Genomic DNA, 27,380 nt, shown 5'->3' on the forward strand with positions numbered 1-27,380 from the left:
TGTTTATATTTTATAATATATATTTTATCCAATATTTCGTCCAAAAATTCTTTACAAATTTCTTCGAACTTACAGTTACAATGTATAGTAGAAATTATTCAAAAAATTCTCCTCACATTCATCTCAGTATCATCGTTTCGCGTATGGATTGTTGTTGATGGTTCATGGTGGTGTTGTTGTTTCCTTCTATCAAGATCTTCCAATATGAGAATGGTATGTATGCGCGTGTGTGTGGGAGGGGAATACGAGTATACGTGTGTAATGCGTTTAGGTTTATGCGAATGAGGCGAATTTATTCCCATTAACTGGAGGAATGGAATCCAATTCCCCCTTGTATGGAATTCAGATGCACCAACACGGAACAGTGGCTGCCCGCGTCTATTGGTGGGTGTGGGCGGTAGGTGTGGTGTGTGTGTGTGTGTGTGTCAAGTGCAACTCTGACTTTTATCTTGGATATTAGGGATATGAAGTTCGTACAAAAATTATTAAAATATGTAAATGTTAAAAAATGTATTTTTACTTTTGTTTTGTTTTTTTTTTTGTTTGTTCTCTCTCGTTTATCTTGTAATTGTTTTTTTACGTTGCGTTCTTTTGTTTCTTGTATCGTTTTGTTGTTGCATTCTTATTTGTTTTTGTTTGTTTTTTTGTTGGTTTTCTGTTTTAATAATATGTTATATTATATATAATTATGAGTAGGATTATTCGCATGTAACGGGCAGTTCCTGTGTTGTCTGGTCTGCCGCGGCGTTCTTCTCCTTCAGATCCTTGGCGATATCCTGGCAAAAATACGGTAATCTCTGAATTATTTATATTCATGGGAATGCTGAGCGTGTTTTCATGTGTGTTTTTATGCAAACAGAATGGGGAAAAAACTTAAAGCACAACAACAACAATTAAACAGGAGAAAGTATAGTAGCGACGACGAGGGGGCAGAGGATCCCTCCTTCGCCCTCAGCCAACGCAACAACAAAACAAAATGTTACCAAAATATGAATCATACAAAATTATTGTAAGCGAGTAGTTTTGGGTGTACAACAATTACAAAATGTAGGTACAGTTGTGTATGGTCTGGTGTTTTTAGTGTGTGTGAGAGAGAGACAGAGAGAGAGAGAGAGATCGCAAGAGTAACGGCAGCCACAACAGATGAGGATGGTATGGGTTGGGGGTATTAGAACAGAGAGTTATTGTATATGTAGGTGTAGGTCACTTGTGTTTGTGTATGTTTTGGTGGAGTGTGTAACAGGATTAGGATATGTATATGCAGTTTTCATATGTGGTTGGATTGGAGATATTTTGTTAATGCCAAATGCAGCAGTTTCCCCACCCAACTACACTCAACACTCTGTTTGTTATCCCCGTGATTTAGTAATACATCATTCCGGGCGGGGGGTTGGGCTTTGTCACCAAAGTTTCATGCAAAATGGATTGTTAACCATCATTATCAAAATCAATGTCAACACTAAATGAACTACATTTAACTACGGCAACAAAGCGCGCAATATAAACCGTGGTATTCCTGCAAATGTTTCTGAATTGGTCAGCAATCAAAATGCCAAAGGAAAAGGTCACAAAACTATATCTTGTTGAATTTGTATATTTAATTTTCTGAAATTTTGCATGTCAAATCATCAACATTTACTCGAATACCACTTAAAAACAACTGATTTATGCAGATGCAAAATGGGAGTAGGACACACAGAAGAGAGACAGTAAGCACAGAGGAGAGCGTGGAGAGCGCGCGGCTTATTGAGTGAGTGGTTGCTCCAACCATAGATGCAAATGGCTCACGATGGACGATTGCTATTCACCTTGTTGTTGCTCTCTTCCTCTGCTTCGTTCACTCGGACATCCACCTGTGGCAGCTCCCCAATTTTAGTGGTGAGCGGCGCACCAGCCTGTTCGCTTGTGATGATGATGTTATCGTTATCGACAGTGCTGTCGTTATCGCTTTGCGATTCTACGATAGCCTCCTGCTCTGGCGATCTTGGCTCTTTATCATCCTCCTCATCATCTTCCGATGCTGGTGTCGGCTTAGCTAGAACTTCATCGTCCGTGGACGTGGAAGATGCAACTGCAATTGTTTCCTCGACGACTGGCTTTTCCAACTCCTCGACTGCGTCGTGACTCTCTTTTTGCTCTTCGGTTACAATCACGGCCGCCTGTTCGGTTATTTCATCCACAATGCTGATGGCTTGCTTCTCGATTTCCGAACGTTCTATCTCTATTGGTGAAGCCTGCGCCTGTCTCTGTTCTGGCTCTTCGATCGCATCCTCGGCGAGGACAAAGGCAGAGACACGGGAGGGTGGCGGCGACTTGGGCAACGGTGGTGGACTGCTGTTCCTTGCCTCAACAACTACATCGGCATCGGCATGATCAGAGCTGGGCTCTGAAGCGGACTCTATATCGACTGGAATTTCGGTTGGTTCGCCTTTGGACACAGGGGAAACGGGTGCAATAGCTTCACTGGGGGACTCAAGTGCGGATTCGGATTCGATTTCGGGTTCAGTTTTGGGTTCAGTTTCGGTTTCGGGGTCAACAACAACGAATCCCTCGGAATCGGCATCGGCTTCGGCCTCCACCTCGCTACTAACCGCTTGAATGATTGCTTCAACGACTTGAGCTTCTTCTTCTTCTGCTGCTGCTGCTGCTGCCTGTAGGATCTTGTTGGTGGTGGTTAGGATTGTTTGGGTCTGAACTAACTCTGCGGCTGCTACAACAGTCTCGGTCTCAGTGGTTGTTTTTGTTGTGGTGTTCTCTGTGGTTTCGGTTTCGTTTTCGGTTGTTGTTATTGTTGTACTTGTATTTACAGTGTTTTTGTTGTGTTGTGCGTTGGAGAAGTTGAAAGTGGTGGTGGTGGTGTCTGTGTTGGTGGGGTTTACCTCGATTTGCGACTTGTTCTTGATCTGTTCGGCCTCAGAGGACTCGGCGGCAGTGACAGCAACGGGTGTGGGCGGTGGCGTGGCACTGCCGGAAGAGACACCGTTTGTGCCATTCTGGTGTGGCTCCTCATCAACGCTGCTTGGAATGTTCTCGACGACTGCTGCTGCTGCTACTGCCTCAACTACGGGTGATGATTCGGACAGGCCATTGCTATCGCCATTGGTCAGCGCCTCGCCGGCAGCTGCAGCTCCATGGCCATTGGTCACAACCTCAGCTTGCTCTATCAGGCTCTCTTTGACGGCTGCTTCGGTGGCGGTATTGGTGGCGTCAACAACATTCGCGTCGGTGGTGGTGACAGAGACAGTGGCAATAGGGATTGGTTCTTCGGCAGTTTTGGGCTTTTCCGCTTCTACGACTGCTTCTGCTGGGGATGGCGCCGCCTTCTCCGCCTCTCCGTTGGCCTGTTTCTCCTGCTCGCTGGCCGAACCGTTTTCAGAGGGCTTTGCTTGATCCTTGGACGTGGTCTCAGTGGTGGGCGCACCGCTGTCATTCTGATAGTCATAGTACAAAAAAAATAAATAAAAACCGATTAGCGACAACTCATCAAACTGAATTATTATTCAGGTCACTTACCTCTGCTGCTGGCTGCTCGGCTTCTCCGTTTGTTGTGGCCGCTGGCTCAGCGGTAGCAGGAGAAGCTGCCTCAGCCGTGGTCGGTGATGTTGTGGCCGATGTCGGGGAGACGGGCTCCTCGGACTTGGCTGGCTTTTGTTTGTCCTTCTTGCCAAACGAGATGCTTCGGAAGGACCACTTCTTCTTGACCTTATCCTTTTTGGACTTGGACTTGATGCTCTCGTCGGCCAGTGGTGAGATTTCCTCTCCGGCGGCTGCCTCCTTGGGGGACGAACCCTCTGGGGAGGCATCGCTTTTAGGCGTTTCGGCCGCTGCTGCCGCATCCCCAGAGGCGCCCTCAGCTGCTGCGGCTGTATTCTTCTCGGTGGTCAGATCTTTATCATTTTCCGAATGCTCCTCGGACTCCTTCTTCTAGCGAATGGAAAGATGAAAAGAGTATGTTAGTAGCTGGCCCTAGCATGTCATTATTTCATTCACTTACTTCGCCGCCTGCTGCTTCGTCACCGGCTGCCTCCTTGGGCGTGGCCGCATCACCATTCACGGCCGGCGCTGCTGCCTTCTGGTCGGGATCCTCGATCTTCTCTACCTTCCCGGCCACCGCATCTCCTTCTCCGATCTTCTTGGGATCGGTGGTAATATCGATCGATCGCTTGCTCTGAGCTTTACCCATGTTCCTGCTGTTCCTCTTTTATCTTTTCGTTCCTGTAAACTGCAAAGGCGAAAAGAAAACGGGGAAATTGTTTCGTTAGTTATTTATTTTTAAATTTGCATCTAATCTTATTTATACATTTGACATTTACACATTGTAGTGTACCCAATCGATCGATCGATTGATCGCTTCTTGTCGCTCTCAATTCGATGACCTCATTGAAGGACCAGTCAGGGTGGGGTGGCTTATCGGTGGGATCCGGTCAAGCCCATTTAATAATGCAATTACGGAAAAGCAGAGCAACTGCCCTAATCGTGCAATATTCGCAGACGGACGTCCCATGAATCATCCCACACACAAAGTTAAACGTTGCTGTTACTTTTCGTTGTTGCTATCCGTCGCAAACTGTGAAAATTGCATGATACAACGGCACCCGACTAAGGTCGGACAGGGGATGGCATGCAATGCGTCACTTTGAAGAAAATCGAATTACACACAAAAATGAGAGCTCAACATTTCGGCAGCGAATTTGATATACCCTTGCTCGACGACGAGCCAGCTCTACTTCTATAATAATGTGTAATTACCCTGTGAAAGGGTATTTTTAATATGCCAAAGGCAATGAAACCGAAACCGTAGGAAAAAGAGAAATTTAAAGTGATTTCAGTGCAGTACAGGCAGAGAAGAGAGTGCGGGGTGGGGCAGGAAAGAGAGACACAAAAAGTTAGCATTATTTAGGGGTTGTAAGGTAAAACACCACAATAGGTGGTAGTAGGGCTGGTCGTTCCGTTAGTCCACAAAAATGGCGGCAATTTCGCCACACACCTACTACACCCAAACACACATGCACGTACACATGGAGAGCGAGAGAGAGAGTGAAAATTGAGTTAGTGTAAACACACAGACAAAAGCAGATGTTTGCCCCCCCCCCCCGGACCCACGGCAGCAGCAGCTTACGCTAGAGCACGTGCGGCGCCATATGCAAATAAAGAATCTCTGAGAACTAATAAGTGACTCACACATCATCATTAAACTACAGTTAGTGGAAATGAGTCAAAAGCATACACCAAGAAGCAATGCAATACTCGTCGTACACACACACACACATCTGTGTGCATACATATGTATGTACTTGTATCAATTTGAATACGTAACAAGACATCAAGTTTCATGGGAGAGGGGAGGTTCACTGAACCCCACACAACAGCAATTCAGTTATGTACGTATTTCGATGACAGCGATAGCACCATAGAACCAGAACAGCAGAAAAATAAAATTTGAAGCTCGCGTCAAAAGAGAGAGGGAGAAAGAGGTACAATTAATTCCTTGCCTATTCAAACAGCTCAACGTTGATGAGTAATTGCCAAAATATGCCGGGAAACTACCGCACACACACACTCACGGGAACACAAAAACGTAATACAACCCCTCTCTACCAACAGCCAGGTTCTATATGTATGTGTGCGTAAGGTAATAACATAAAAGCGTAAGTAAACTTGAGCGCATGACGCATCAAGGCTAAAAAGGACATCGAGTGAACACTGGCGGAGCAGAGGCAACGGCTGAGGGCAGAAACAGCAGTTGCTGCGACAGAGGGTTGTGGCCATTGTTGGTTTGCCTGCAACAGAGTAGAGCAAGCTTCAAGGGAACGTAACGTAACGGGGATCGGGTCTGGTCATTACACGTTGCCATGGCAATGTTTTAGTTGTCTTTCTACCGCTGCTTCCGTGTCTCTGCTGTTGCGAAAAGCGCCGTGCGACAATGCGGGGCGTGTGAAAATAATTGAGTGCGGTCTAAAATATGTTTGGATGCATTAACCCTAGGCTGTTCATCCTCCGTCCAATTTTGACAACTACATTAATCGTGTGGCTACCATGAGATAGTTATAAGAACTTTTAGCTCGACGCTTGCCTTCTCTTTTAAGGGGCCGCCCTCTCTTCAAGTATTCTGTATTGTCACTTTTTTTTATTACTTTAATTCAATTTAGACATGACTTTTGACATGCCGCACTCACTCTCACACCCATACAAGCACACATGCCTCACTCATTCAGTTCGTAGGCCTCCACCGCCACACCTCTGGCAAAGGAGAACGAGAGAGTAGAAGCAGAGTTCACAGCAGACGTAGCCGCAGTCTATAAATAAAAGCGCATTTATCAACAATGAAGCAGCAGCCAGCAGCTACACAAAGCGCCTCTGCTTGCATGAATGTCTGGAAGTGTGTGAGTGTGAGTGCGAGTGCGAGTCTGGGTTTCAATTCTCTGCTCTGCCCATCAATTTTGACACTTCAAGCTGTTGTGTATCATTCCAACTCTCACTCTTGCACTCCCTTTCTCGCACTTTTCCTTGCTGTACAGTTAGAGAGATGCGCCGTAAATTAAATTGATTGTACTGGAATGTGCCGGCTGAGTGACTGTGTATGACTCTCGACTGGCTGTCTAGCCGGCCAGTCGGGTCGGCCGGCCTCCCATCCTCTTAACTGGTCAAACATTAATTTCACGTCTCTCTATCTCTTTTGCTCTTTGTTTGCCCCTTCTGTGGCCGCATGTCAAAGCGCAGGCGCGCGAGCATTCCATTTGCCAGATCAGTGGCAGGGCACAGGCTCTCCCACATTGTTGTACAATTAAAATTGAAAAGTGCCCCCCATTTAAGTGCATGCGCACTCGGGCCGCACAATTGAACTTTTATAAACTAATCAAAAAAGATCGTTAATAGCTCAACATTTGCCTCTGCCTCTGGCCTCTCTTCAATTGAGTGGAAAGTTTTCTTCAATCAGTCCCCGGACAGGCTCAAGTACGAATAAGTAGGAGAGGAGGCAAACCTACAACAAAAGCAACAATAAGAATAAGAAAGAAAGCTGCTGATAAGCCACGCCTAAGCTACAATCATGGAAGCAGCAGCTGCAACTGCAGTCTGTACATAATTATGTTTGTGTGTGTGTATGTATGTATGTGTGCAGTCGCAGTCCACTTTAATTGTCATCAAGAGACAGCGCCCCACGCAACTCACTCTCACACAAATTGCATATACGATGTAGAGGAGAGGAAGAAGACACCGAAATCCATGCGAAAAATTCAAGAAGAGCAGAGAATGAAGCTCAAAGAAAACGAAAGAGAGCATTGAGTGACGCTCAACAATGTCTCAAGTAACCACCGGATATAATTGTTGTTGCTGTTGGTTGTGTGTGTGTGTGTGTGTGTGTGTGTGTGTGTGTGTGTGTGTGTGTGTGTGTGTGTGTATGTGTGAGTGTGCGTGCTGTACTGGAGGAATTGAGCGTTGTGGCAATATGAAAATGATACGTAAAATGAATGCATTCCATAATTAGTAACAAGTACAATACACAAAACACACCACACGCAGTTGTCAAGAGGAACCTAAAGAAAAGAGAAAATATTTTGTTCAATTATCATTTCCGGTCAATTTTGAATGTTCTGGCGGTACTAAAAATCTACACCACACTCCTCTCTTCCTTTTTTGACATGATATGCTACGAAACATTCCACATGGCCAAAAATAAATAGCGGTAACATATTCCCCGAAAGAACTTTATTTGCTGCTACTCGGATAACTATCTGCAGTAGCACCAATAGCAAGTGATGGCAATAGAGGAAGTAGTAAAAGCAGAGAGGGGGAAGAAACGGTGTGGGTTGTACAGGAACAACACGATTACTAAATTGATAAATCGAATGGGAAGAGGAAGAGACGGGCAAAGCACATAAGAAACCAAGAAAACCCATATCAGCAATACACCAAGTGATTCAGAATGGTCTCCGGAACAACAAAGAAAGGGATTTTCACTTAAGAGTGGGTGCTACGTGATCTAGGCTGGGTGCACACACTTGTCTTGTATACCCAACCCAACCAATATTTCTTAGTACATGCGTATTAAAGATACATAGTTGTACAGTATCTTTCGTGAAGACAAACAGCTACTCCGTGGAGTGATCTCTAGGCAAAGCAAACATTTCCTTCCCCACATTGTATGTAGACGTGCTCTAGTCAAGTTTTCACTGCCTGACAGCTAGATACCGGCTTATCTAGTCGGTTTTTATCGTAACCATCTTCAACATATTCTTGTACTTCACTCTACCGTCACTCTGCATACACACGCACATGTGTGTATCCAATAGTAGAATGGGTGGGCATCCATCGATCGTAAAATTAGACGCACTTGAAAATATCTTCTTCCCCCTTGGGCTATGCCATTCCAAAAACTATCAAAACAGACAATCGCCTAGACACACACAGCAACAGATACAAACTATAATGAGACCCAAAACGCATAAAATCATCAGCAAGAACCATCAAATTTTATGAGCTCGTTGAGAGCGTCTTTCATAAGCACGCGTATTTGTGTATTTGTGTAAACCAACAACATCTTTTCGCAAATGGCATACGAATTGTTGCTATTTGTAGACGCATGTATGGGTGCGCGCACTCATCAAATTCTTGAAAATATTTCAACAATGTGTAATGCCCGTCAGGCCCCCCTTATACGAGAGTACATAACAAGAACAACAAAGAGATACCAATATCAGGTAGCAATAGCAGTAGCCCAGTATTTCGACTATCAGATACCCATATCCTCATATGACGTTTCGTTCATAGACTTTTAAAATATGTAAATTGAATGATTTACATTTGAAAAGGCTCCAACCCGTCACTGTTGAAATGAGAGTCACACATGGGAACACGAATAGCTTTTAAATTGTAGATATTTCAGGGTTTCATATGTGTTACAAATATACCCGCTACACCAAATGAGTGCAGGGTATAGAAAAAAGCGCGCACTTCACTCCACACACAACTACTGTGGGCCGGCTGTTGAAAATAATTACAATAAATATTTGAATATTCAATGCTATGCTGTTTCCTTTTCAAATAAGAGACCTACAAAAGTGGGAGAGAGAGCGAGCCAGACAGAGCGTAAGTGCCAATAAATTTGTCGCCTGCCCACGCTTTTTCGAACCCCACTGTAGACTAAAGGATAAACGAACATAAAGTAAATCAGAAATCAGCAGCAACAAAAAAACAAGAAGGTGTGCTTGCTCTAGCTGCAAGTCCAGCAAACCGGTTCCTGCTCTCCTCTTTTCTTGTTCCCTCTTTCTTACTAGTTTAAACTTCTTTTTCTAGATTCTGCTCTCTCTCTCTCTCTCTCTCGTTCCGGTTAATTAAAACTCCAAAGCGTGCGACAATTGTAAGTTGTGTATTAAAAAGTAGTAAAAACAAGAAAGGCAGCAACCAGCAACGGGACAATTAGTCGCCTCGTCGGTCTTAGAATTAGCATTTCGAACAAAATGAGTGGAGTATTGGAGAAGGAGCGGAGAGGATTGAGTGAGTTGTCGCAAGTGGCGCGCGCCCGCACTTTTCTGATTAGAAATTCAAAAGGTTCTCTCTTCGCGTCCGTCTTTGTCGGTTGAAAATGTATTTTTAATGCATAATTCATAGTGTAGCAGTAACTGCTATGCCTCTGCCTCTACCTAGCTTCTTCTTCAGCTACCGGTACTCACTCAGCCAGCCGCGGGTGGTCTCCTAGTGAAAGGCTATCTATCGTCTGTGTCTGAAGCACTTTTTTAGTGAGAGTGCTTTATTAATTAAACCGTTTAGCTATCGCACTTGAATCTTCCGTTTTTTTTTTGGTTTTATCAACTAGAACTTCTCAAGAGCACAATTTTAATGGCGGATGAAGAGGCACTAAGCTTTTTTTTATTCCGGGAGAGCGCGTTGCAAGCAAATACGAACCGTTAAGTCGAGCGACAAACGACGACTGGCTCGATCAATGGGGAGCAACTTCTGTTGCACTCAACAAAAACTCGACAGCGAAGTCAACAGAAGCAGACAAAGAGCAGCAGCAGCAGCAGCAGCAGCAGTCGCAGGCAGCAGCGACGCTTGTCGGAAGCGCTGGCAGAGCAGTCACCGTCATTGACAGAGCAGAGCGCGTCAGAAAGTAGCAGTAGCTAAAATGCGGGCGGGCAAAGACATTTATTTACACATGCATTGACCATCATCATCATCAGTAACCGATAAAGGCAAGAGGTCTTCTCTCATTCTTTTTACCCCCGCCCACTGCCCCACGAGACCCAGCCTTAGTCAATAACAAACTAATGAGCCCTGGCGGCGTCAATGCGTATGCTTTATTGCTTTATTTTGCCTCTGCTGCTGTTGTCGCTGCCATTCATGCCTGGCTCTCCATACACAATGACCCCACATGCCAGCGCAGTCCACTCCAGAGACGCTGGCCGCAGCGGCAGAAGAACAGCAGCAGCCACCAAGCGGGCATAAACCATATGCATAAGTGCGCATATATGTATGTACTTTCACACATACACGCGCAGATGCATGCTTGGATGCATGCGCTATTGTTGTTGGCACAATGAAAGGGAGGATGGGAGGCGTGAAGAATCACCGAAATTCTTTACCCCTACTCAGACTCCTGCTGCTGCTGGCTTGTTTGGTGTAACATTGAACGGATTTCTGGTATTGTTATTTAATTATCGCGTCGGATGGAAAAGTAATTGTGTGTTATACACACAAACACGCATACAGTCACATAAATATTCCACCAACAATTGTGGGGGCTCACTAAATGAGGATATCACTGGCTATTTCTTGGGCATTGCCCGCAGCGAGTGTAAGAGAGAGTGGGGAAGTACGCTTCCATGTGAGTTATGGATATCTTCCAGAAAGAATAACAGTTACATTTTCCATTTTTGAGATTAATGGAAAATCTAAACAATCCATAGCAGAGCGTGAGGATGTCTATCATATCAGCAAGACGATCAATTCAAGTTTTTTCTTTAAAAGGAAGTATTCAAAGAAACTCAACTCACATGCATACATACATACATACATATGTATGTATGTATGTATGTACGTACATATGCAAATGTGCATCAACGAAAGAGCAAGCACCAAGTCCGAAGCTCAACTGTGGCGAGAGAGGCGTAAGCCAAAGTGTTGAAAAGTCTCTTGTCACCGACATACGACCACAGAGATCTGTATGGGGAACCAGAAGAACCACACACAAGGGTACATTTCTCTCTTTAAAATATATGCAAACATCTGTGTGAAATATGTTGCGGAGGCAATCACCAATCGCCAGCCTGTAGGCGTCAGGCAGGCCAGGCCCAGAAGTGGATTTTCTTTCTACATTATTTGTTTCTTTATTTGAAAATTGGCAGAGCCTGTACACCACTTGAGGCCAAATACAACTCGTAATCCCCCAGGAATGTTGCCCCCCCTTACGAAAAAAAAGCAAACATAATTGCCGTTCTGCATATTTTTTTATGAGGCGTTTGGCGTGGCCGCGAATGAGAATCCCAGAACTTAAATCTGAATTGTTTTAATGCTAGATCAACAGAAATAGCAAAATATTTGTAATCAAAACGAAAATCAATCGCAGAAGCAACAGAAGCCAGCAACAAGAATAAACAAAAGCGTTGGTGGAGCAGATAAGCGGCCCTGGGATCCGATGCGATCCGATTTGTCGCTACTGATCCCCCTCACACTCTATCCCACTCGGTACCCCATTTCAATTTAAGCTTTTGGCGTAGAATTTCATTTTTGTGGTTTTGTTTTTTTTTTCGTTTCAATTTCTGTTTACGCCTTGCTGTTCTGCTGCTGCTGGCTGTCACTGCTCCCGCCACCGCTGCTGCTGCTGCTGCTGCAGCACTGCTGTTGCTTATCAATGCCGCCCGCTATTTTCACACCCCTTACTCGTGCTGTACAAAGGGTATATTGATTAGAGTGAGGCGGTTAAGGTTAATATTGCTTAGGGTTCGAATTTGGAACTAAGAGCTGTATCAACTACATATGTCATATTTCTGGCAACACTATCAATTTTATCTGCTTACTATACTTGCATTGGGTATCTTAAAGTCGTTATCCTCATTCTTATTTGGTATTTATGTCTATTTCTATCTATGATAAATGCGTGGGGCGTTCCGTAAGCATTTTTAGCCAGAAGGAACCTGCACTGAGAGATTAGATGACAGGGCTGGCCTGGCCAATTTTGCGATCGCTCGACGTTAACCACAATTCGCACTTGATGACGACCCACAATTCACGGAACGGTTTATTTGCTGGCACTCCCCTATCTCCTAATACCGCACTCCGCACTGCTCTGAATGTTTATTCGAGTTTTGAGCAAACGTTAACAAATTCAACAACAATTCAATCATTCTTCCACCCCGTTGGGGGGGCAAGCAAATACAGTAATTTAAAACGACTTCAACGAAACCGCACGACTCGTCGCATAGAATCCTCTTTAGGCAAAAACATATACCGATTCGGATTGAAATATGTTACCTGAAACTCTGAAACTTTACCTAAAATAAATATGTATATTTCATATTACGAGAAGGATAATCTGCATCCGAAACCGGTGAAGATATATGTAAATACATACATACAAATGTGGAAAAAAATCCCTGCTGGTTCTTTTTTCTATATTTTCTAAAACGTTTGTAAAAAGTTATCCGGCTTTACTGTTTGAGAAAGAAGGTTGGATCTGCATCTAAATTGCTTTAAAGTTGAATATCGAGTATAATTATACTCGTACTATAAAGGGTCCTCTCCTCTCCAAACTCCTGATTCTAGTTATGTATAATGGGCCTCCTCTGCCAGAGTATAAAAATACATCCCAACAATTGCAATGACAATCAATGCTCTTCTTCTTTCCATACACCCACTCCCTCTGTGAACGACGACGACGATGAAGACAGTGAAGGACCGACACGCACGCACACTCAATTGCACTCTCACCAACACAAGTGCATTGAGCGGTGGGGCGGGGTGAGCATACCCATACGGCAGGGCAGGGCATGTAGGCGACGACGCCAGGGCGGTGGCTGGCAGTCGTCTGATGAGTGACGACTGCTGGCGCTGCAAAAATGCGACGCAATTTTTCGTAACAAAATTGTAGAATAAATAAAAAGACGATCCTCAGTCAGCGACGACGACTGCGGCAGCGGCGGTGTATCGATAATCTCGGAGCGTGTAAACCTAAACCGAGACGTAATATGAGGGGGAGCGGAGCTGATGTGAACGGTGGTGGGGGAGGGGGGATAGACTTCCGTCAAATAACAGTCAACACTGGACAACAAATTTTAGTCGACTGCACCTTGCACAAGGATGTGGCGGCAGCCGTGTCCGAAAAACATGTTAGCAAGTGTAATCAGGCGTGCAGTGCAAACAAAGAACACGATTCCCCCTTCCCCAACACACCAACTCCGGGGCAGGGCAAGGCAAGCCAACGACAATGAAAAAGAAGTCAAGTCAAGGCAACAAGGCGAAGCGAATATACACAGGGAGATACATACGTATATACATACATGCACATGCATACGCACAAAGGAAAAGGCAGGCCTGCGTAGCTGTATGTATGCATGTGTATGTGTGTGTGGGTACAGCACAAAGCGTAAAGGATAAATGAAGCACGCAAAGGAAGAATGTTGATAAGCGGCATAGAGCGCAAAAACAGGCAACAGAGAGCGAATGGAGTCGGGAAAGAGAGAGAGCGAGAGAGAGCAAAAACGGATACAAGCCCCACCGGCATAGGCATGCCTGTTTGCTAGAGACGCCGACGTGGTGGCAACGCCGACGCTTCGAAGGCGGCACACCCAAAAAATTGTGAAAACGCTGCTCAAAAGTGGCGAAATTTAAAGGGCATCCAGGGTGGGGTAGGTGGTCATAGTAACAAAGGAAGACCGGCTTTTGTCTATTTGTGGGGCTAAATTTAAACAAATTTAAGGCAAAACAACTTTAATGCATTTCTTGAGCTGCTCGCACACGAACACGCACACTAAGCCAACGTGCATGGCGTCCTTTTTTCCCCGACTTTGTGTGCTGCATGCATGTGTATGGATGTGCGTCGGCGTCTGCGGTCTTGCCACTGTCTGTGTGCGTCTGGAGACGGACGACACTTGTGCCAATATTGAGAGAAACATGTATTAATTCCGACTCGGCACTTAACATTTAATACAATTTAAACATTTCTGTATGTGGACACACACAACTTTGTCCTGTACACAGACGCGGAGCACAAAAGCGGGTATAGAGAATTTCAAAAGTACCACTTACACACGCACACACATACACATATAGGCAGACTGCATGGCTTGGCTTTTTAAAAAATGTTTGCTTGTCGTCAATGCTTCCCAAATTTATTGATTAAATGATTACTGAAATTGCAATTTACCTGGCTCAATAGTCTAGCTAAACACACGCACTATGTTCTTTCGTTGCTCTGCGGTTAATGTAAACTCTTTACTTTCTTTCCGTTTCGGTTTCTCGTTCTTCGTTCTTTTTCTTGTTGCGCGCTCCACAAATAAAAAATGTCTGCTTTCCGTGTGACCGTGCACCAATGTGACCGCGGAATTATCGATATAATATACCGACAGACCCTCAGAAACATACCGAAAAATTCAAAATATACTGTAAATATACCGAAAACCTTACATAATTTTCCTCGATTTTGATGTTCTATTAAATAATACTAGCTAGTTAGGAGTCTCCGCGCAAAAACTGTAATTTTTTTCGATTTCTCAATAAAATCTCCACAATACTGAATAGTTTGCACGACTTCCGTTTGTTGAGATGTTTAAAAATTAAGTTTAAGGCCCAGTACTCATATGCGCTAACTTTTCGGTTAACCGACTTAGGGATGATATTCCCATGCAAACGATAAGAAATAAGCCCCGTTCTTTGATCGACAGAAAATTTCGGAGCCACTCAGATCAACGGAAAATATACCAGCAGACCAGCCGAATTCAACCATCTCGAAGGGGAAAAAAGAGTATTTCTTTCTTCTGTGACAAAAACAGGGAAGGAAACGTGCGAAACAAGCGCAAAAGGGCTAGAAAAGAACATGAACCGAAGACGATTTAAAACTTATTAATGCAGTCGAATGAAAACTGATTATTTGGATTTTATAATATATTAATCTTTAATATTTATTGCATTTTTGTCCCTCCGGGACGTACTTTTAAAATAATGCGGTGCTTTTTTCATGCATAGTTGTCCTCCAAGCCCCATATCCCCTCTGAAAAAACACACTCCTGCCGGCTTTCATACAAAATTTGAATATCTAACGGGTTTCATTTTGTAAACAAACTCAAAATAGTGTACCCAGAGAGCATGCACATACTGGGCACAGAGCGAAATATGTATATGGGACTGTCTGTCACAAGAAAATTTAATGCATCTGAGTAACTTACTGCATAATGGCAGTATTATCGCTCAAATATAGCGTCTGACCCTCAAAAATACCATTTCATTGTAAAATAAATAAATCAAAGCCATTTATATTCACTTCCTCGACTTAGATATTCTGTTTAATATTACCATCTAGCTAGGATACTCAACACTAAACCTTAGATTAATCCGTTTGATTCTTAAATTTTCTCCATGATTGTCTAGTTTTAAGGAATTCCTTGTATTGGAATGTTCACAAAAGAACGCGGTCAACAAAAATATAAATTTTCTTACATGGTAACCACACTATAAACTATAGTTAAAAATATGTTTTCCAAGCTTCTTTGAGAGATCAGTGGTAATTATTCATTACACATAATTGCAAAGAACGTGCACTTATGGATATATGTATATATTTTTTTATTTTGCAGAGTACCTCTACTGTGGGGGTGTTTCTGATAACGCGTTAGTGCTGCTTAGCAGAGAGCTGTGCTGCTGCTCACAATTGCGTGTTTTGTTCTGACCCCAGCAGGAGAGGATTTCCCTGACCGTTTAGTCACAGGAGAGAATTTCCCTGACCGTTTAGTCACAGGAGAGGATTTCCTTTAGTCCCAAACCCGAACAAGCGTGTGTCAACAATCTAAACTAACAACTCTTTTTCAGTAACTTTTTATAATATTCAACACAAAACACAAAACTGAAGTATCTGGTCAATGCGGACTCATCTCTGCGACCAACCAATTTAGCTGTAGCGATTAATATCAAAAGAAAAAAAAGCATGGGAAAAGTCGCAAAAGTGAAGTTTTAATATTCCTCTCACAAATCAGTCAAAAAATAACAACAATTGGCTTATGGCATAACACATAGTAGGCAGTGCACTCAGCTGGTTTCTTGCAGAAAAGCCAAGCAACAATATTACGCCCCTAAAGCTGGTCAGCAGCAAGTGGGTCGTGAGTGCAGTGGTGGGTGGGTGGGTGAGGTGTGGTTGTGTCCCCAAGGAGTGTTATCTACTTGCGTAGGCTCTCTCTGATGCCTGCTGCGATAAGACCCGGACCTGGAGCCGGAGCCGTAAGCAGGCTGATCAACCCATCCCGGTATTTATCACACATCCCCGCCACTAAAATAAGTCCACACTCATCCATAATGTTTTATTTAGGAACCGCCATGGGCTGCATCACCAGCACCAACAAGCTGAATGAGCTGCGTCACGACAACGTCTTTCGCGTGCGGGTGGCGCACCTGCAGCCCAGTCCCGGTACGCCCATCATCCGCAGCGGTTACCTCGAACTGACGCCGCGTGAATTGATCTTCCTGACGCCCGGTTGCGAACCGATTGTGTGGGCCCTGCAGCACCTACGTCGCTACGGCCTTAATGCGGACCTCTTCTCCTTCGAGGCTGGGCGCCGCTGCATGTCCGGGCCAGGCATATACACGTTTCGTGTGCACAATGCCGACCAGCTTTATCCGATGTTCCAGCGCTACATCAATGCGGTCAACACGGACGCCTTTGCCCAAGGGGAACGCGAGAGAATGAACTCGGCCCACTCGGTGTCCGTGCTGATGGGGCGCACGGATGCGAATCCACACGGCAACAACTATTTGGAGCCAGCACCGATAATCGGCCGGAACCTGGGAAGCTCGCTGCCAGAATCCGCCAATGCCAATGCCTCCTTCCAGATGACAATGCAGGTGCCGACTGAGACCACAGCACAGCTGGAGGATTCTCAAAGTCTGCACTCGCCCGTGCTGCCCTTCACGACATACGCGAATGCCCAGACCAATGTTTATCTCGACCAGCCACTGAGGGCTATACCAGATTGCTGCAAAGATGGAGGAGCCACCTCGGGTGACTTGCCCGCCAGCAAGGACACGCCGCCCAGCAGGCTGAGCATGCGCCGCCGCACCTTGGATATGCCACCTCTAGAGACGGCGCCACCACCAGCTCCTGTCACTCCCATTGAAGGTTTGCACATGTATGCCAATGTGGAGACGCCCGTCTTCGACCTAAGCGCAGAGCGTTGCTATGAGAATGTGAACCGCTTGGAGCTGCCGCTGCCGCCCCGTGAGGTTAGCCGCGAGTCCTCGGAGCCTGCCACGCCCACCAGTCTGGCGGGCACCTTTAGTGGCGTGAACTATATAGTCCTAGATCTGGATCAGCCGCGCAGCCCCATCAGCCAGTGCTCACCCAGGTTGTATAATGGCTTTGGCAGCGGTCTCTCGCTGGTCACTGTGACTACTGCCGAATCTTTGGCACAGGCCAAAACAGCACCAGTTACGCCCGAGGCGAGCTCCGTGCTGGATGTGCCAATGCCTCCACCACAGTCCCATAGCCTGAACAGCGTGTCCAGTGCAGCGGCTCCCACGGATATGGTAGACACTTCCGCGAGCAAGCAGACAACCAAAGCAGCTGTGGAATCATCCACGACGCAGGGCTACTCCACGATTGACTTTATTCGCACCTATGCGCTAAACAAGTCATCGACGGAGTTGCCGGAGCTGCGCCGTCATCCGCCGCACGAGGCCGAGGAGTTGAGGATAACGCGGCACAGCAAATGCATCCGGAAAGCGTACTCGATCAGCGAATGAGCAGCAGGAAAGGCAGGCACGGGCACAACGAATTTTATCAAAGCCAAGCCAAAGGGGAAAAGGGAGGGATTTGTTTCTTCCTGAGCAGGCACTACCCCAAAGTATATTAAATAAACGGTAAAGGGTGAGGATGAGGGGGAGGGTGGTGTCCCACTCTCTCATTATATTTAATGTACTTGGACCCAAATGGTAACCAGGAGGTTGTTTCAGTCACACACATGACTAGCATACGTACTTAAAATGTATTTACATAGTGGTATTTAGACATAACGGGCTGTTTAGAGCTAGTCATTTGGATATTTTATGCAAATTAATCGTAGACAAAATATGACAGAAAGGCTTTTAACATTTAATTTGTATGTGTATATTGTATATTGTACATTTGTAAGGTTGTAGTTTTTAAGAACACGAAAGAATTGTGGAATTTAGGGGATGCTTTTGTAGATTTCAATTTTGTTGCAAAATAACACAAAAACAAAGCAAAAAAAACAAACAAAGCATCACCGCATTGCATTGTAAGCTGTGAGTTTCTAATTTTTATAATTATATCGCTAAATTGTTATCCAAGTTGTTAGGTATTATACACACATAAGGTTTTTGCAGTTGCATACAACATCCATACATCAAATATTATTATTGTTAGTGTCTAAGACGAATTTGTGCAATAAAACGAAAAGGAACTTGTAAACTGTTTTATTTAATGTATTTGGAAAACAACACAAAACAACACCACCTGCACTAGGGCAACTGCTACAAAAAGCAAGACAACAAGTGATAAGCCCTGTCACAAAACAATCCCATCCCCCTCAACTACAAGCCAGCTGCCAGCTGGAAGACATACAAGCCGGTACAGTGACTTAGAAAACGTGTCACTGTTTTTAGTGTAAGGAAAAGAGTAGAATGTAGAATTAATGTAGAATTTTGGGAGCACCCGATGAAAAGGCCACATCTTTTATTTGTATGCACTGTGCTGCGTCGCCCAGTCAGAAGCACCGTTACTTGATTCAAAATGAGAAAGAGAGCACAAAACAGCACAAACAATCAGCATCCGCTTGAGTACTTTAACCTCCGATAAGAAGAGAGGAGAGTCGAGTCCCGCTACTCTCCTCTCCGCTGCTGTCACATCACATGCACTTAACCGTAATTACGCTTGCTCTCAATTCTTCACTCCAACCTACATACATACATATACGCACTGCTTCAGAGGAAGAGGGTAAGTTTTCCCGCCCGCCTGTCATTCAATTGTTTCAATTCAATTGCCATTGAAAAGTCTGGAGTTGCTGCGATTGTGGTGAAGAAGAAATGCGGAAAATATGGATTCTTGGACTGGCCATTCTATTACGAGTGTGCCTAGGCCTTGGCCTTGGAATGGGACCCGAGCTGGCCATGCACTTGGCCCCCAACACTCTGCCGGACGTGCAGGAGGCAGCAGCGCGTGCTGTGATCCAAAGAGTGATCGGTCCGCGCTCCTCACAGCTCTTCATAGTGGAAGTCACTAGACTCTTGGAACTTCGCAGCTTTCAGGTGAGTGCAGCCATTACTGAATATTACAAGTGAATATGGAGATGGAATTTCGTTTTGGGAACAGATAAGCATGCTGGACAGTGGGCAGATTCTGATAGGTGGCTGGGACGGCGTGTCCGTGTGCAAGGGCTTCCACCATTATCTGAAATACGTGCTGAATCGAGACGTGGACTGGTTCAAGATGCGGATCGAGCTGCCAACGAACGTGCAACTACCCAATGTCACCATACACTCCACCTCGGCCAGCCCCATACTGTACCATCAGAATGTGTGCACATGGAGCTACAGTTTTGCGTGGTGGGGCTTTGAGCAGTGGCGACGGCACATCGACTGGATGGCGTTGATGGGCATCAGTCTGAGCATAGCACCCGTTCAGGAGGCCGTCTGGCAGGAGGTGTACAGGCAGCTGGGACTCAGCGCCGCTGAGATTGAGGCCCATCTGGCTGGACCGGCTTTTCAGGCGTGGCAGCGCATGGGCAACATTCGTGGCTGGGGCGGGCCCCTAAAACCGGAGTACCAACGCCTGCAGGAACTGCTGCAGCAGGAGATTCTGCGCGCCCAGCGGGACTTGGGCATGAGCGTGGCCCTACCCGCTTTTGCTGGCCACGTGCCCACTGCCATGAGTCGGCTCTATCCAAATGCCAACTACACCGAGGTGGAGCGATGGAACAGCTTTCCAGATCCCTACTGCTGTGGGTTGTTCATCGAGCCTCGGGATCCGCTCTTCGATCTGGTGGCCACACTCTTCTTGCGGCGCGTGGTTCAACGCTACGGCTCCAATCACATCTTCTTTTGTGATCCCTTTAACGAGCTCCAACCACCAGTGGCGCAACCCGAGTACATGAGGGCTACAGCCGCGGCTATACACAACTCCATGAGACGTGTGGATCCAGAGGCGGTGTGGCTTCTGCAGGGCTGGATGTTTGTGAAGAACATCTTCTGGACGGACGCTATGATGGAGGCCTTCCTCACGGCGGTGCCCGTTGGCCGCCTGCTCGTCCTGGATCTGCAGAGCGAGCAATTCCCGCAGTACCAGCGCACCGACTCCTACTACGGCCAGCCGTTCGTATGGTGCATGCTGCACAACTTTGGTGGCACTCTGGGCATGTTCGGATCGGCCGACCTGGTCAACACCGGCATCGAGGCGGCACGTCGCATGCCAAACAGCAGCATCGTGGGCGTTGGCATCACACCGGAGGGCATTGGCCAGAACTATGTGATGTATTCGCTTGCCCTGGAGCGGGGCTGGAGTGAGCCCAACTTGGATTTGGACCGCTGGTTTCGGCACTTTGCTCGCACTCGCTACGGCGTGGATAATGAGGGTCTGCAGCAGGCGTGGCAGTTGCTGAGGCACAGCGTTTACTCCTTCCGTGGCCTGCAAAAAATGCGCGGAGGATACACGGTGACACGGCGGCCTGCGCTCAATCAGGAACCCTTCACCTGGTACAACGCCACCGATGTGCTGGAGGCCTGGGAGCTGCTGCTGTCGGCACGGGCCATCATACCGCTGGAGGATGGGAGGTATGCGACGTATGAGCACGATCTGGTGGACATTACGCGGCAGTATCTGCAGATCAGCGCGGATCAGTTGTACGTCAATCTGAAGTCGGCCTACCGGAAGCGGCAGGGGAGCCGCTTTGAGTATCTCGGCTCCAAGCTGCTGCAGCTGTTTGACGATCTGGAGCGCATCCTGGCCAGCGGCTCGAACTTTCTACTTGGCACCTGGCTGGCAGATGCCAAGAAAGCAGCTCCCAGCGCAAAGGACAAGCCTAACTTTGAATTCAATGCCCGCAATCAGCTCACGGCCTGGGGTCCAGATGCTCAGATATTGGACTATGCCTGCAAGCAGTGGTCAGGGCTCGTGTGGGACTACTATAGGCCGCGTTGGGCCCTTTTTCTGGACGATGTTACCCTGGCTCTCCACTCGAACCGATCCTTTAACAGCACTGCCTTCAGACGGCGAGTGCTGCTGGAGGTGGAGCTGCCATTCAGCAACAAGTCGGATGTGTATCCGGTGGAGCCAATGGGCAATACTTGGTTCATCTCCCAGAATATCTACGAGAGGTGGAAGGGATACTTGAGGGAGACGCAGTTTCTGCACAACAATCGGGTATCTGTGAACCTCAAGTTGGGTGTTCCATGATCAGTGGTAATGTTTACACAATTAAATGTACGGATGAAGTAGATTCAATAATTATTTATACACGATTTGAGTAGATCGTCCTCAAAGCAGAGGCTTCGAGCTGCACTCTCGAGTCTGGTCTGTCTCTTGACAGTCCTCTCACGGTAATAAAAGATTCCTACATGTGATCCAAGGAGTCACTTCTACTATCTGCACAAATTACAAACAGAAACCGCAATCGCGCACATCCTGGATTTGCAGCGTACATAAATGTAGTTTTAATTGATTTTTATTTAAATTAATGTACAAACTAATTATGTAAAAATTTAAACATGATCATTAATACGCATTTCTATGTTTACTCTTTTGTTTTTCTTGGGTTTTTGTTTTTTTTCTTTTTGTGTATCTGTATTTTGTGTCTGTGTGTGTGTGTGTGTGTATGTTTTGGGGTAATTGCGTTTTAGTTCTATTTCTCACACACACATGACACGAACTCCAAAAATTCTGGTTACGCCACACTCACTGCCGTGTTGTGCTGCTGCTGATCTGTTTCCGCTTATTTATGCTAATTTTATGCAAACTAATTTTTGCATAGAACTTTTGTTACACCTGCTGGCGCCGCTGCTGCCGCTTATTATGATCTCTCTTCCTACCCTGTCGCTACTTTTCGTTTAGTTTTCCTAACTTGTGTTTGTTAGGCTGTCTATCTGTTGTTTGTGTGTGTGTGTGTGTGTGTATGTTGTGTTTGCGCGCAATTATTCATCATTCATACACAAATATTCTACAATTAGACCCTCATTTAAAAAATTCCCAAAAAACTCGTTTTATGGTATTCTATCGTTTTTCTTGCCTTTTAGGTGTTTTAGACTATATAAAGGGTTGGGGCAGGGAGGGAGTTATGAAGGAGGGAAATGGGATATTGGGTTTGTGGTTTCACGTGTGTCGAGGACATTGCGCAAAAATATGTTTTAATCATATTAATCGTATGTAATTGCGCACGAATAACCATTTTTGTTTTAACTCTCATTCACCACAACAAAACGAAACTATATGTGTGTGTGTGTGTGTGTGTGTGTATTGGTTGGTGTATGTGTATGTGTGTGTGCTCTGTGTATGTGTGTGTGTATATATATATATAACGTACTTATATGCATTCAATCAAACAAACATCTATACTCTCTCTCGATGGAGAAACACTCATACGTCAATCATTGTCATCAACTGAATATTCATCTGTATCTGAATCTGAATCTGAATCGTTCTCAATCAAGCATCAACTAAAACATGCTAATTGGGGGGCACATCATCCGGACACTCTCTATTCATCCTGCATATCCTCGGGTAATTCGTGAGGATTCAACATGCCTGGAATATTCCGCTGCATCTGATGCTTGTTGGACTGCTCCTCGGCCAGGGCTGCCTCGCGCTCCTCCAGATACAAATCGGAATCATCCTCACCAGTGGCCTCCTATAACAGACAACAACAAGAACAAAATTTATAATCAAACAATCCACAAGAGGCATCCATTTTGGTACTCACGCGAATCTGTATGAGAAAATCTCTCAAATGCTCCTTAAATGCTTGCACATTCTCGTCCAAATTGAATAGGCCAGTGACAAAGACTTTAATCTGATTATCGGATAGATGATTGAAGGCCGACTTCAGCAGCGATGCGACATACTCCTGTATGAATATCATATTATCTGGAATGGGTCCCAGGTCCACTGTAATCTTGCGATTCTCCACCAGCGAAAACATGTACGCCAAAATGATGGCATGATTCGGCAGTCCGGCCGTGTGTGAGGTGTCCGTCACCACTGAGAAGATTTGCATAAGAATATCCGTGAAATATGTCTGATAGAAACTCTGCGCCGCATTCGGATGCATTTCCAGGTTTTGCAGCATCTGTAAGCATTTCATGATTTATAAAAATATGATATAAAACCAAAAAAACAACTGCTGTATGTCTGTTTACCTTAAAGAGTATATTCAATCCCATATCGGCGACATTGCGCATTGTGTGCTTAAAGGCCCACACCACAGAGTCAAAGACCAGTTTGAACTGTGCCGGCGGTATGTTGAGGAACGCCTTAAAACAGTGCGCATTGACCGCCTGCAGTAGCTCATAGAAACTGAGCCGATGCTGGGGGAAATCTTCGAAATTCTTATTGATCATATCCAGTGTGCACTCGAAGACGGCATCGAATATTTTTGGTACTTCATTGGTGATATGCTGGCGCAGTTTATGAACAATTGTGGCCATCGCACTCAGGACTTTTGGCTCGCGTGCCGATGGTACTTTACAGCGCTGCAAAGAGGATGTGAAATATAATAGAACCAACATTATTATCATTCATATTATGCAGAGCATAGCTTCTCCATATTTTGTAGAGACCTCCTCACCTGATAGTCTAGTAATATAGCGTCTAGCAAGGGCGGTATGAAGTTGTCCATTACTAGCTGATTGTCATTGGAGCGCGAGACCCATTCGGCTATCAAGTTTAAAGTCTCTTTTTTGACCACATGCATGGTCTTGATCAGTGGCTGATTGTTCACATTGACACCATTCACCTCGATCGCCTGGATAATGTTATCCGATGTGATCTTGTACACGTTCAGCATGTCCAGATAAATGCGCCCCAGTTGAATGACATACGCATGGCCCAGAGCTTTACAGGCGGCCACATTAGTTTTCAGAATGCTGCCCAACTGCTTCACTGCCGTCATGTTCTTCAGAAAATCAACATTTTTCGATGCTCGCGATATGATGTCGTCCCAGACCTGATTGGGCAGCTGCATATAGCGTTCGATCAGCGCGTCCTGCTGCACCTGATCCACCTGTGCGGAGATCATATAGCCGACAGCTTCGTAGAAGGTGTGCACCTAAGAAGGAAGTTAATTGGATCCCATTAGCAAACCATTCGGAAGTAGAACTCGCCCACCCCTTTGTCACTGTGTCACTCACCTGCTGCGGCTGCAGATCACAGATGATGCTGCTCATTGTGCTGAGAATCTCGTCAATGAATGTGCATGCCTCATTTGGCTGGATGGTGACAAAATAGCGACGGCACTTGATGGCGATCTTAATGAACGTATCGCAGGCCATGTCCTGCACGCCGTCGTGTGTCTCGTGCATAAATTCAAACAGTTTGTTTACCACAGTCTTCAGGAATTTCCAATGGGCCCGCAGGAAGCGCGGATACTGGCCCACCACATACATGATGTTGGAGGCAATGATGGCCTTGTTGTCCTTGCCCTTTTTTTGCTCGCACAGACCCAGCAGATCCTTGATCACAGTGACCAGAAAACGCTTCTCGTCTTCTTCACAAAATGCACCTAAAACGGAACGGAAAGGGGAAATAGATTGGATTGATTTTGGGGGGAGAATTGTAAGCTTACCGGAAATAGAGCCAATGGCCCAACACAGCGTGTTGAGGTTCTTCCAGGAGAATTCTGTGCCATTCACTTGATTGAGTAGCTTCAGCGTCATGATGCGATCCGTGTCCACGCAGTCCAAGTGGGTCAGAAAGACGAGAGTCTCGCGCATGTTCTTGTACAGGTTAATTGAGTTTGTGTCCTTCATGAACTCGCGCACCACCTCGCCGTTCTCGTTCTCCACCACCAGGACCTCCTCCGGCTTGGCCATGCGTGAAATCATGATGAAGCGCACCTTGGACAGAATGGGGGCATAGAAGCGCCGCCGCGGATACACTTGCTGGCGCCTCGACGACTCGAGGGTCGGGTGGAAGAACTCCGAATTGTACAGATCCTCGACGAGACTATTCCAGTACTCGAGACAGATCTTGAACACCTCCACATCCTCCACCTCGCTAATCATCACCAAGTACATGAGGGCCTGATTCAGGAAGTCAACATACTTGGCATCCTCCACCAGCTTGCCGTGCTCCTTGAGGAAGGTGCACAGGAACATGGACAGATTCAGCACCAGCTCTTGTTCGGTGTCGGTGCCGTGCTTGAACACATGATTCATGTTCATGTTCTGGCCAATGATCTGGTCGAGCTGGACCATCGTGTCCTTGAATAGCGTCGCAAAGTTCTCATCGTAGTTGGTCGCCGTGAGGCCGGCGATCTCGGACAGGCACTTCAGTGTCACATTGCGGAACATGGGCACGGTGAGAAACTTGAATATCAGCGTCTCAATGAGCGTCGTCTCGAATATGTAGCCCAGCGGAATCCAGTTGAGGAATCGGAGCAGGGTCTCCAGTGTGACGTGGATCAGGGCAGCGTTCATAGAGTTCTCCAGCACAAACGAACAGAGCGTAAAGATTTGCGAGAACTCTGAGCACATGGTGTCCTTCAGATGCTTGGCCTTGGTTTGCGTGATCTGGCCCAGCGAGAAGTCGAAAACCTCCTCGCTTAGATTCTTCAGTATAACCATATTGTTCATGCAGAGGCTCTCGTTCGTCTTTGAGGCGCCGACAATGTCGCTGATGAAGGTCTCCCAGTTGCGAGGCCACTCGCGCTTCAGGATCTGCACCAGAATCATGTTCAGTTTGTTCAGATAGACTTTGTTTTGCTCCATCACCGTGGGATCGGAGGATGTCTTGATGATCAGGCTGACTACATATTTCTTGATGCCCTCGCACTGATTGCGCGGCAGCACCTTCCAGCGGGTCTTGATCACCTCCTCGAGTATTTGGAGGGCATAGAACTTTGTTTGCTGGTTCTGTGAATATTCGAGAATGCTATCGACGCGCGTCCATGCCTCCGGATGCTCCTTGAGTGTGGTCAGTATGTCTTGGGCCAGGCGCAGCTGATCGCCCTGCGATGCGTATACCACCTCGACAATCTTATCGAGCAGATTGATGTCGAGCTTCTGCGAGAAGTCGAGGAGTTTGCTCGCCTCTTCTGAGGTCAACATCGCCATCGCTTTGTAGTAGAAGCGGCGTTCGCGTCTGCGTCGCTCAGAGGTTGTCTCCGCGTTAATTTTGATTGCTTTAGCTTATTCCTCCGGTCTGAGGTGAACTGAACGGTGTGTACGTTGTGTACGGTACGGTACGACGGCGTACGTACGGGCGCAACTGTGATGTGATGATGATGGCTGCGTTGTGAAGCGGGAGCGTTGCGATTCGGAGTGGCAAGGCAATGTGGATGTCGATTCGATCCCTGGCTCTGGACCGCTGCACTGAACTGGAAAAAATCCAGTCAATAGATGAACGAAACAGTACAAATTACATTTATTGCGTTTTCGGCATGCAGGCAACCATATTTTTTTTTTGATTTTCTTATTTTCTTTTTTGGAACACTCATACAACTACAGGCACACGCTTGCTTTGCTGCCTGCGCGCGCTTACACTTTTTCGCACACTCACACACACAGGAGCATACCGCACACGCACGCACACAAATACAATTGAACGCATCGTCGTTGCCTGTCGCCGCCGCGACGAGCAACTGCGGCGGCATTTCACAACTAATACTACTCTATGCTCCTCACTTTGATGCTGTGCAGCATATTTGTTGTTAAGACTAGTGTTATTAACTTATTTCACTTACCTATTCCAATTCCAGAAAAGAGCAGCGTGTGAAAACGACGACGGAGACGGACAATGCGAAATGCAATTTGTGTGAACAATGTGACCATATAGTGTGTCGCCCGATAGGCAAAAACATATATGCTGCTTCAGCAGCCCTCGTTCACACAGTTGTATTCAAAGCTATGTGAATGCAATGTGAACATATGACCATCAGTGTGACCGCGGAATTATCGATAAGATATATCGTGAGGGCCTCGATTATATACCGAAATATACTTTTTCATTTTCAAAATAT

The 27,380-nt window shown here is 46.0% G+C and overlaps 4 protein-coding genes across 8 annotated transcripts; 2 read left to right on the forward strand and 2 right to left on the reverse strand.

Moving 5' to 3' along the window:
* Positions 1-625: 625 nt before the first annotated feature.
* On the reverse strand, positions 626-14,515 carry LOC117901037 (A-kinase anchor protein 200). 4 transcript variants are annotated; one of them, XM_034811644.1, is made up of 6 exons: positions 14,360-14,515; positions 3,995-4,222; positions 3,514-3,924; positions 2,880-3,431; positions 1,809-2,651; positions 626-776 (listed from the first exon to the last, which is right to left on the reverse strand). In XM_034811644.1, exons 2-6 carry the CDS (start codon positions 4,181-4,183, stop codon positions 699-701), a joined length of 2,073 nt encoding a protein of 690 aa, XP_034667535.1. In that variant the 5' UTR covers positions 4,184-4,222; positions 14,360-14,515; the 3' UTR covers positions 626-698. The 4 variants fall into 4 exon arrangements, with proteins under 4 accessions (XP_034667535.1, XP_034667537.1, XP_034667533.1 ...); XM_034811646.1 differs by lacking the exon at positions 1,809-2,651; XM_034811642.1 differs by having other exon boundaries at positions 1,809-3,431.
* LOC117901034 (exportin-1) lies at positions 9,295-27,256 on the reverse strand. 2 transcript variants are annotated; one of them, XM_034811639.1, is made up of 8 exons: positions 27,105-27,256; positions 24,987-26,738; positions 24,553-24,923; positions 23,991-24,470; positions 23,563-23,895; positions 23,127-23,492; positions 22,903-23,054; positions 9,295-9,322 (listed from the first exon to the last, which is right to left on the reverse strand). In XM_034811639.1, exons 2-7 carry the CDS (start codon positions 26,473-26,475, stop codon positions 22,905-22,907), a joined length of 3,189 nt encoding a protein of 1,062 aa, XP_034667530.1. In that variant the 5' UTR covers positions 26,476-26,738; positions 27,105-27,256; the 3' UTR covers positions 9,295-9,322; positions 22,903-22,904. The 2 variants fall into 2 exon arrangements, with proteins under 2 accessions (XP_034667530.1, XP_034667529.1); XM_034811638.1 differs by lacking the exon at positions 9,295-9,322 and having other exon boundaries at positions 22,711-23,054.
* LOC117901038 (fibroblast growth factor receptor substrate 2) lies at positions 15,966-18,628 on the forward strand. The gene is made up of 2 exons (XM_034811647.1): positions 15,966-16,448; positions 16,511-18,628. The coding sequence occupies exon 2, from the start codon at positions 16,519-16,521 to the stop codon at positions 17,938-17,940; it is 1,422 nt and encodes a 473-aa protein (XP_034667538.1). The 5' UTR covers positions 15,966-16,448; positions 16,511-16,518; the 3' UTR covers positions 17,941-18,628.
* Positions 19,135-21,949, forward strand: LOC117901036 (alpha-N-acetylglucosaminidase). Its single transcript, XM_034811641.1, has 3 exons — positions 19,135-19,153; positions 19,211-19,464; positions 19,529-21,949. The coding sequence occupies exons 2-3, from the start codon at positions 19,243-19,245 to the stop codon at positions 21,605-21,607; spliced, it is 2,301 nt and encodes a 766-aa protein (XP_034667532.1). The 5' UTR covers positions 19,135-19,153; positions 19,211-19,242; the 3' UTR covers positions 21,608-21,949.
* Positions 27,257-27,380: the final 124 nt, after the last annotated feature.

The sequence above is a fragment of the Drosophila subobscura genome, chromosome U, assembly GCF_008121235.1.
Source record: "Drosophila subobscura isolate 14011-0131.10 chromosome U, UCBerk_Dsub_1.0, whole genome shotgun sequence".
Classification (NCBI taxonomy): domain Eukaryota; kingdom Metazoa; phylum Arthropoda; class Insecta; order Diptera; family Drosophilidae; genus Drosophila; species Drosophila subobscura.

Excerpts from the sequence above, each read along its gene's own strand:
- LOC117901037 (XM_034811642.1), bottom strand. The coding sequence starts at position 4,183 with ATGGGTAAAGCTCAGAGCAAGCGATCGATCGATATTACCACCGATCCC. Across the intron at positions 3,432-3,513 it reads CCGAGCAGCCAGCAGCAGAG|AATGACAGCGGTGCGCCCAC; the intron begins GTAAGTGACCTG and ends TATGACTATCAG. Across the intron at positions 777-1,808 it reads AGGAAGAGAGCAACAACAAG|GATATCGCCAAGGATCTGAA; the intron begins GTGAATAGCAAT and ends TATTTTTGCCAG.
- LOC117901038 (XM_034811647.1), top strand. The coding sequence starts at position 16,519 with ATGGGCTGCATCACCAGCACCAACAAGCTGAATGAGCTGCGTCACGAC.
- LOC117901036 (XM_034811641.1), top strand. The coding sequence starts at position 19,243 with ATGCGGAAAATATGGATTCTTGGACTGGCCATTCTATTACGAGTGTGC. Across the intron at positions 19,465-19,528 it reads TGGAACTTCGCAGCTTTCAG|ATAAGCATGCTGGACAGTGG; the intron begins GTGAGTGCAGCC and ends TTTTGGGAACAG.
- LOC117901034 (XM_034811639.1), bottom strand. The coding sequence starts at position 26,475 with ATGGCGATGTTGACCTCAGAAGAGGCGAGCAAACTCCTCGACTTCTCG. Across the intron at positions 23,493-23,562 it reads GATTGAATATACTCTTTAAG|ATGCTGCAAAACCTGGAAAT; the intron begins GTAAACAGACAT and ends AAATGCTTACAG. Across the intron at positions 23,055-23,126 it reads ATTTTCTCATACAGATTCGC|GAGGCCACTGGTGAGGATGA; the intron begins GTGAGTACCAAA and ends TGTCTGTTATAG.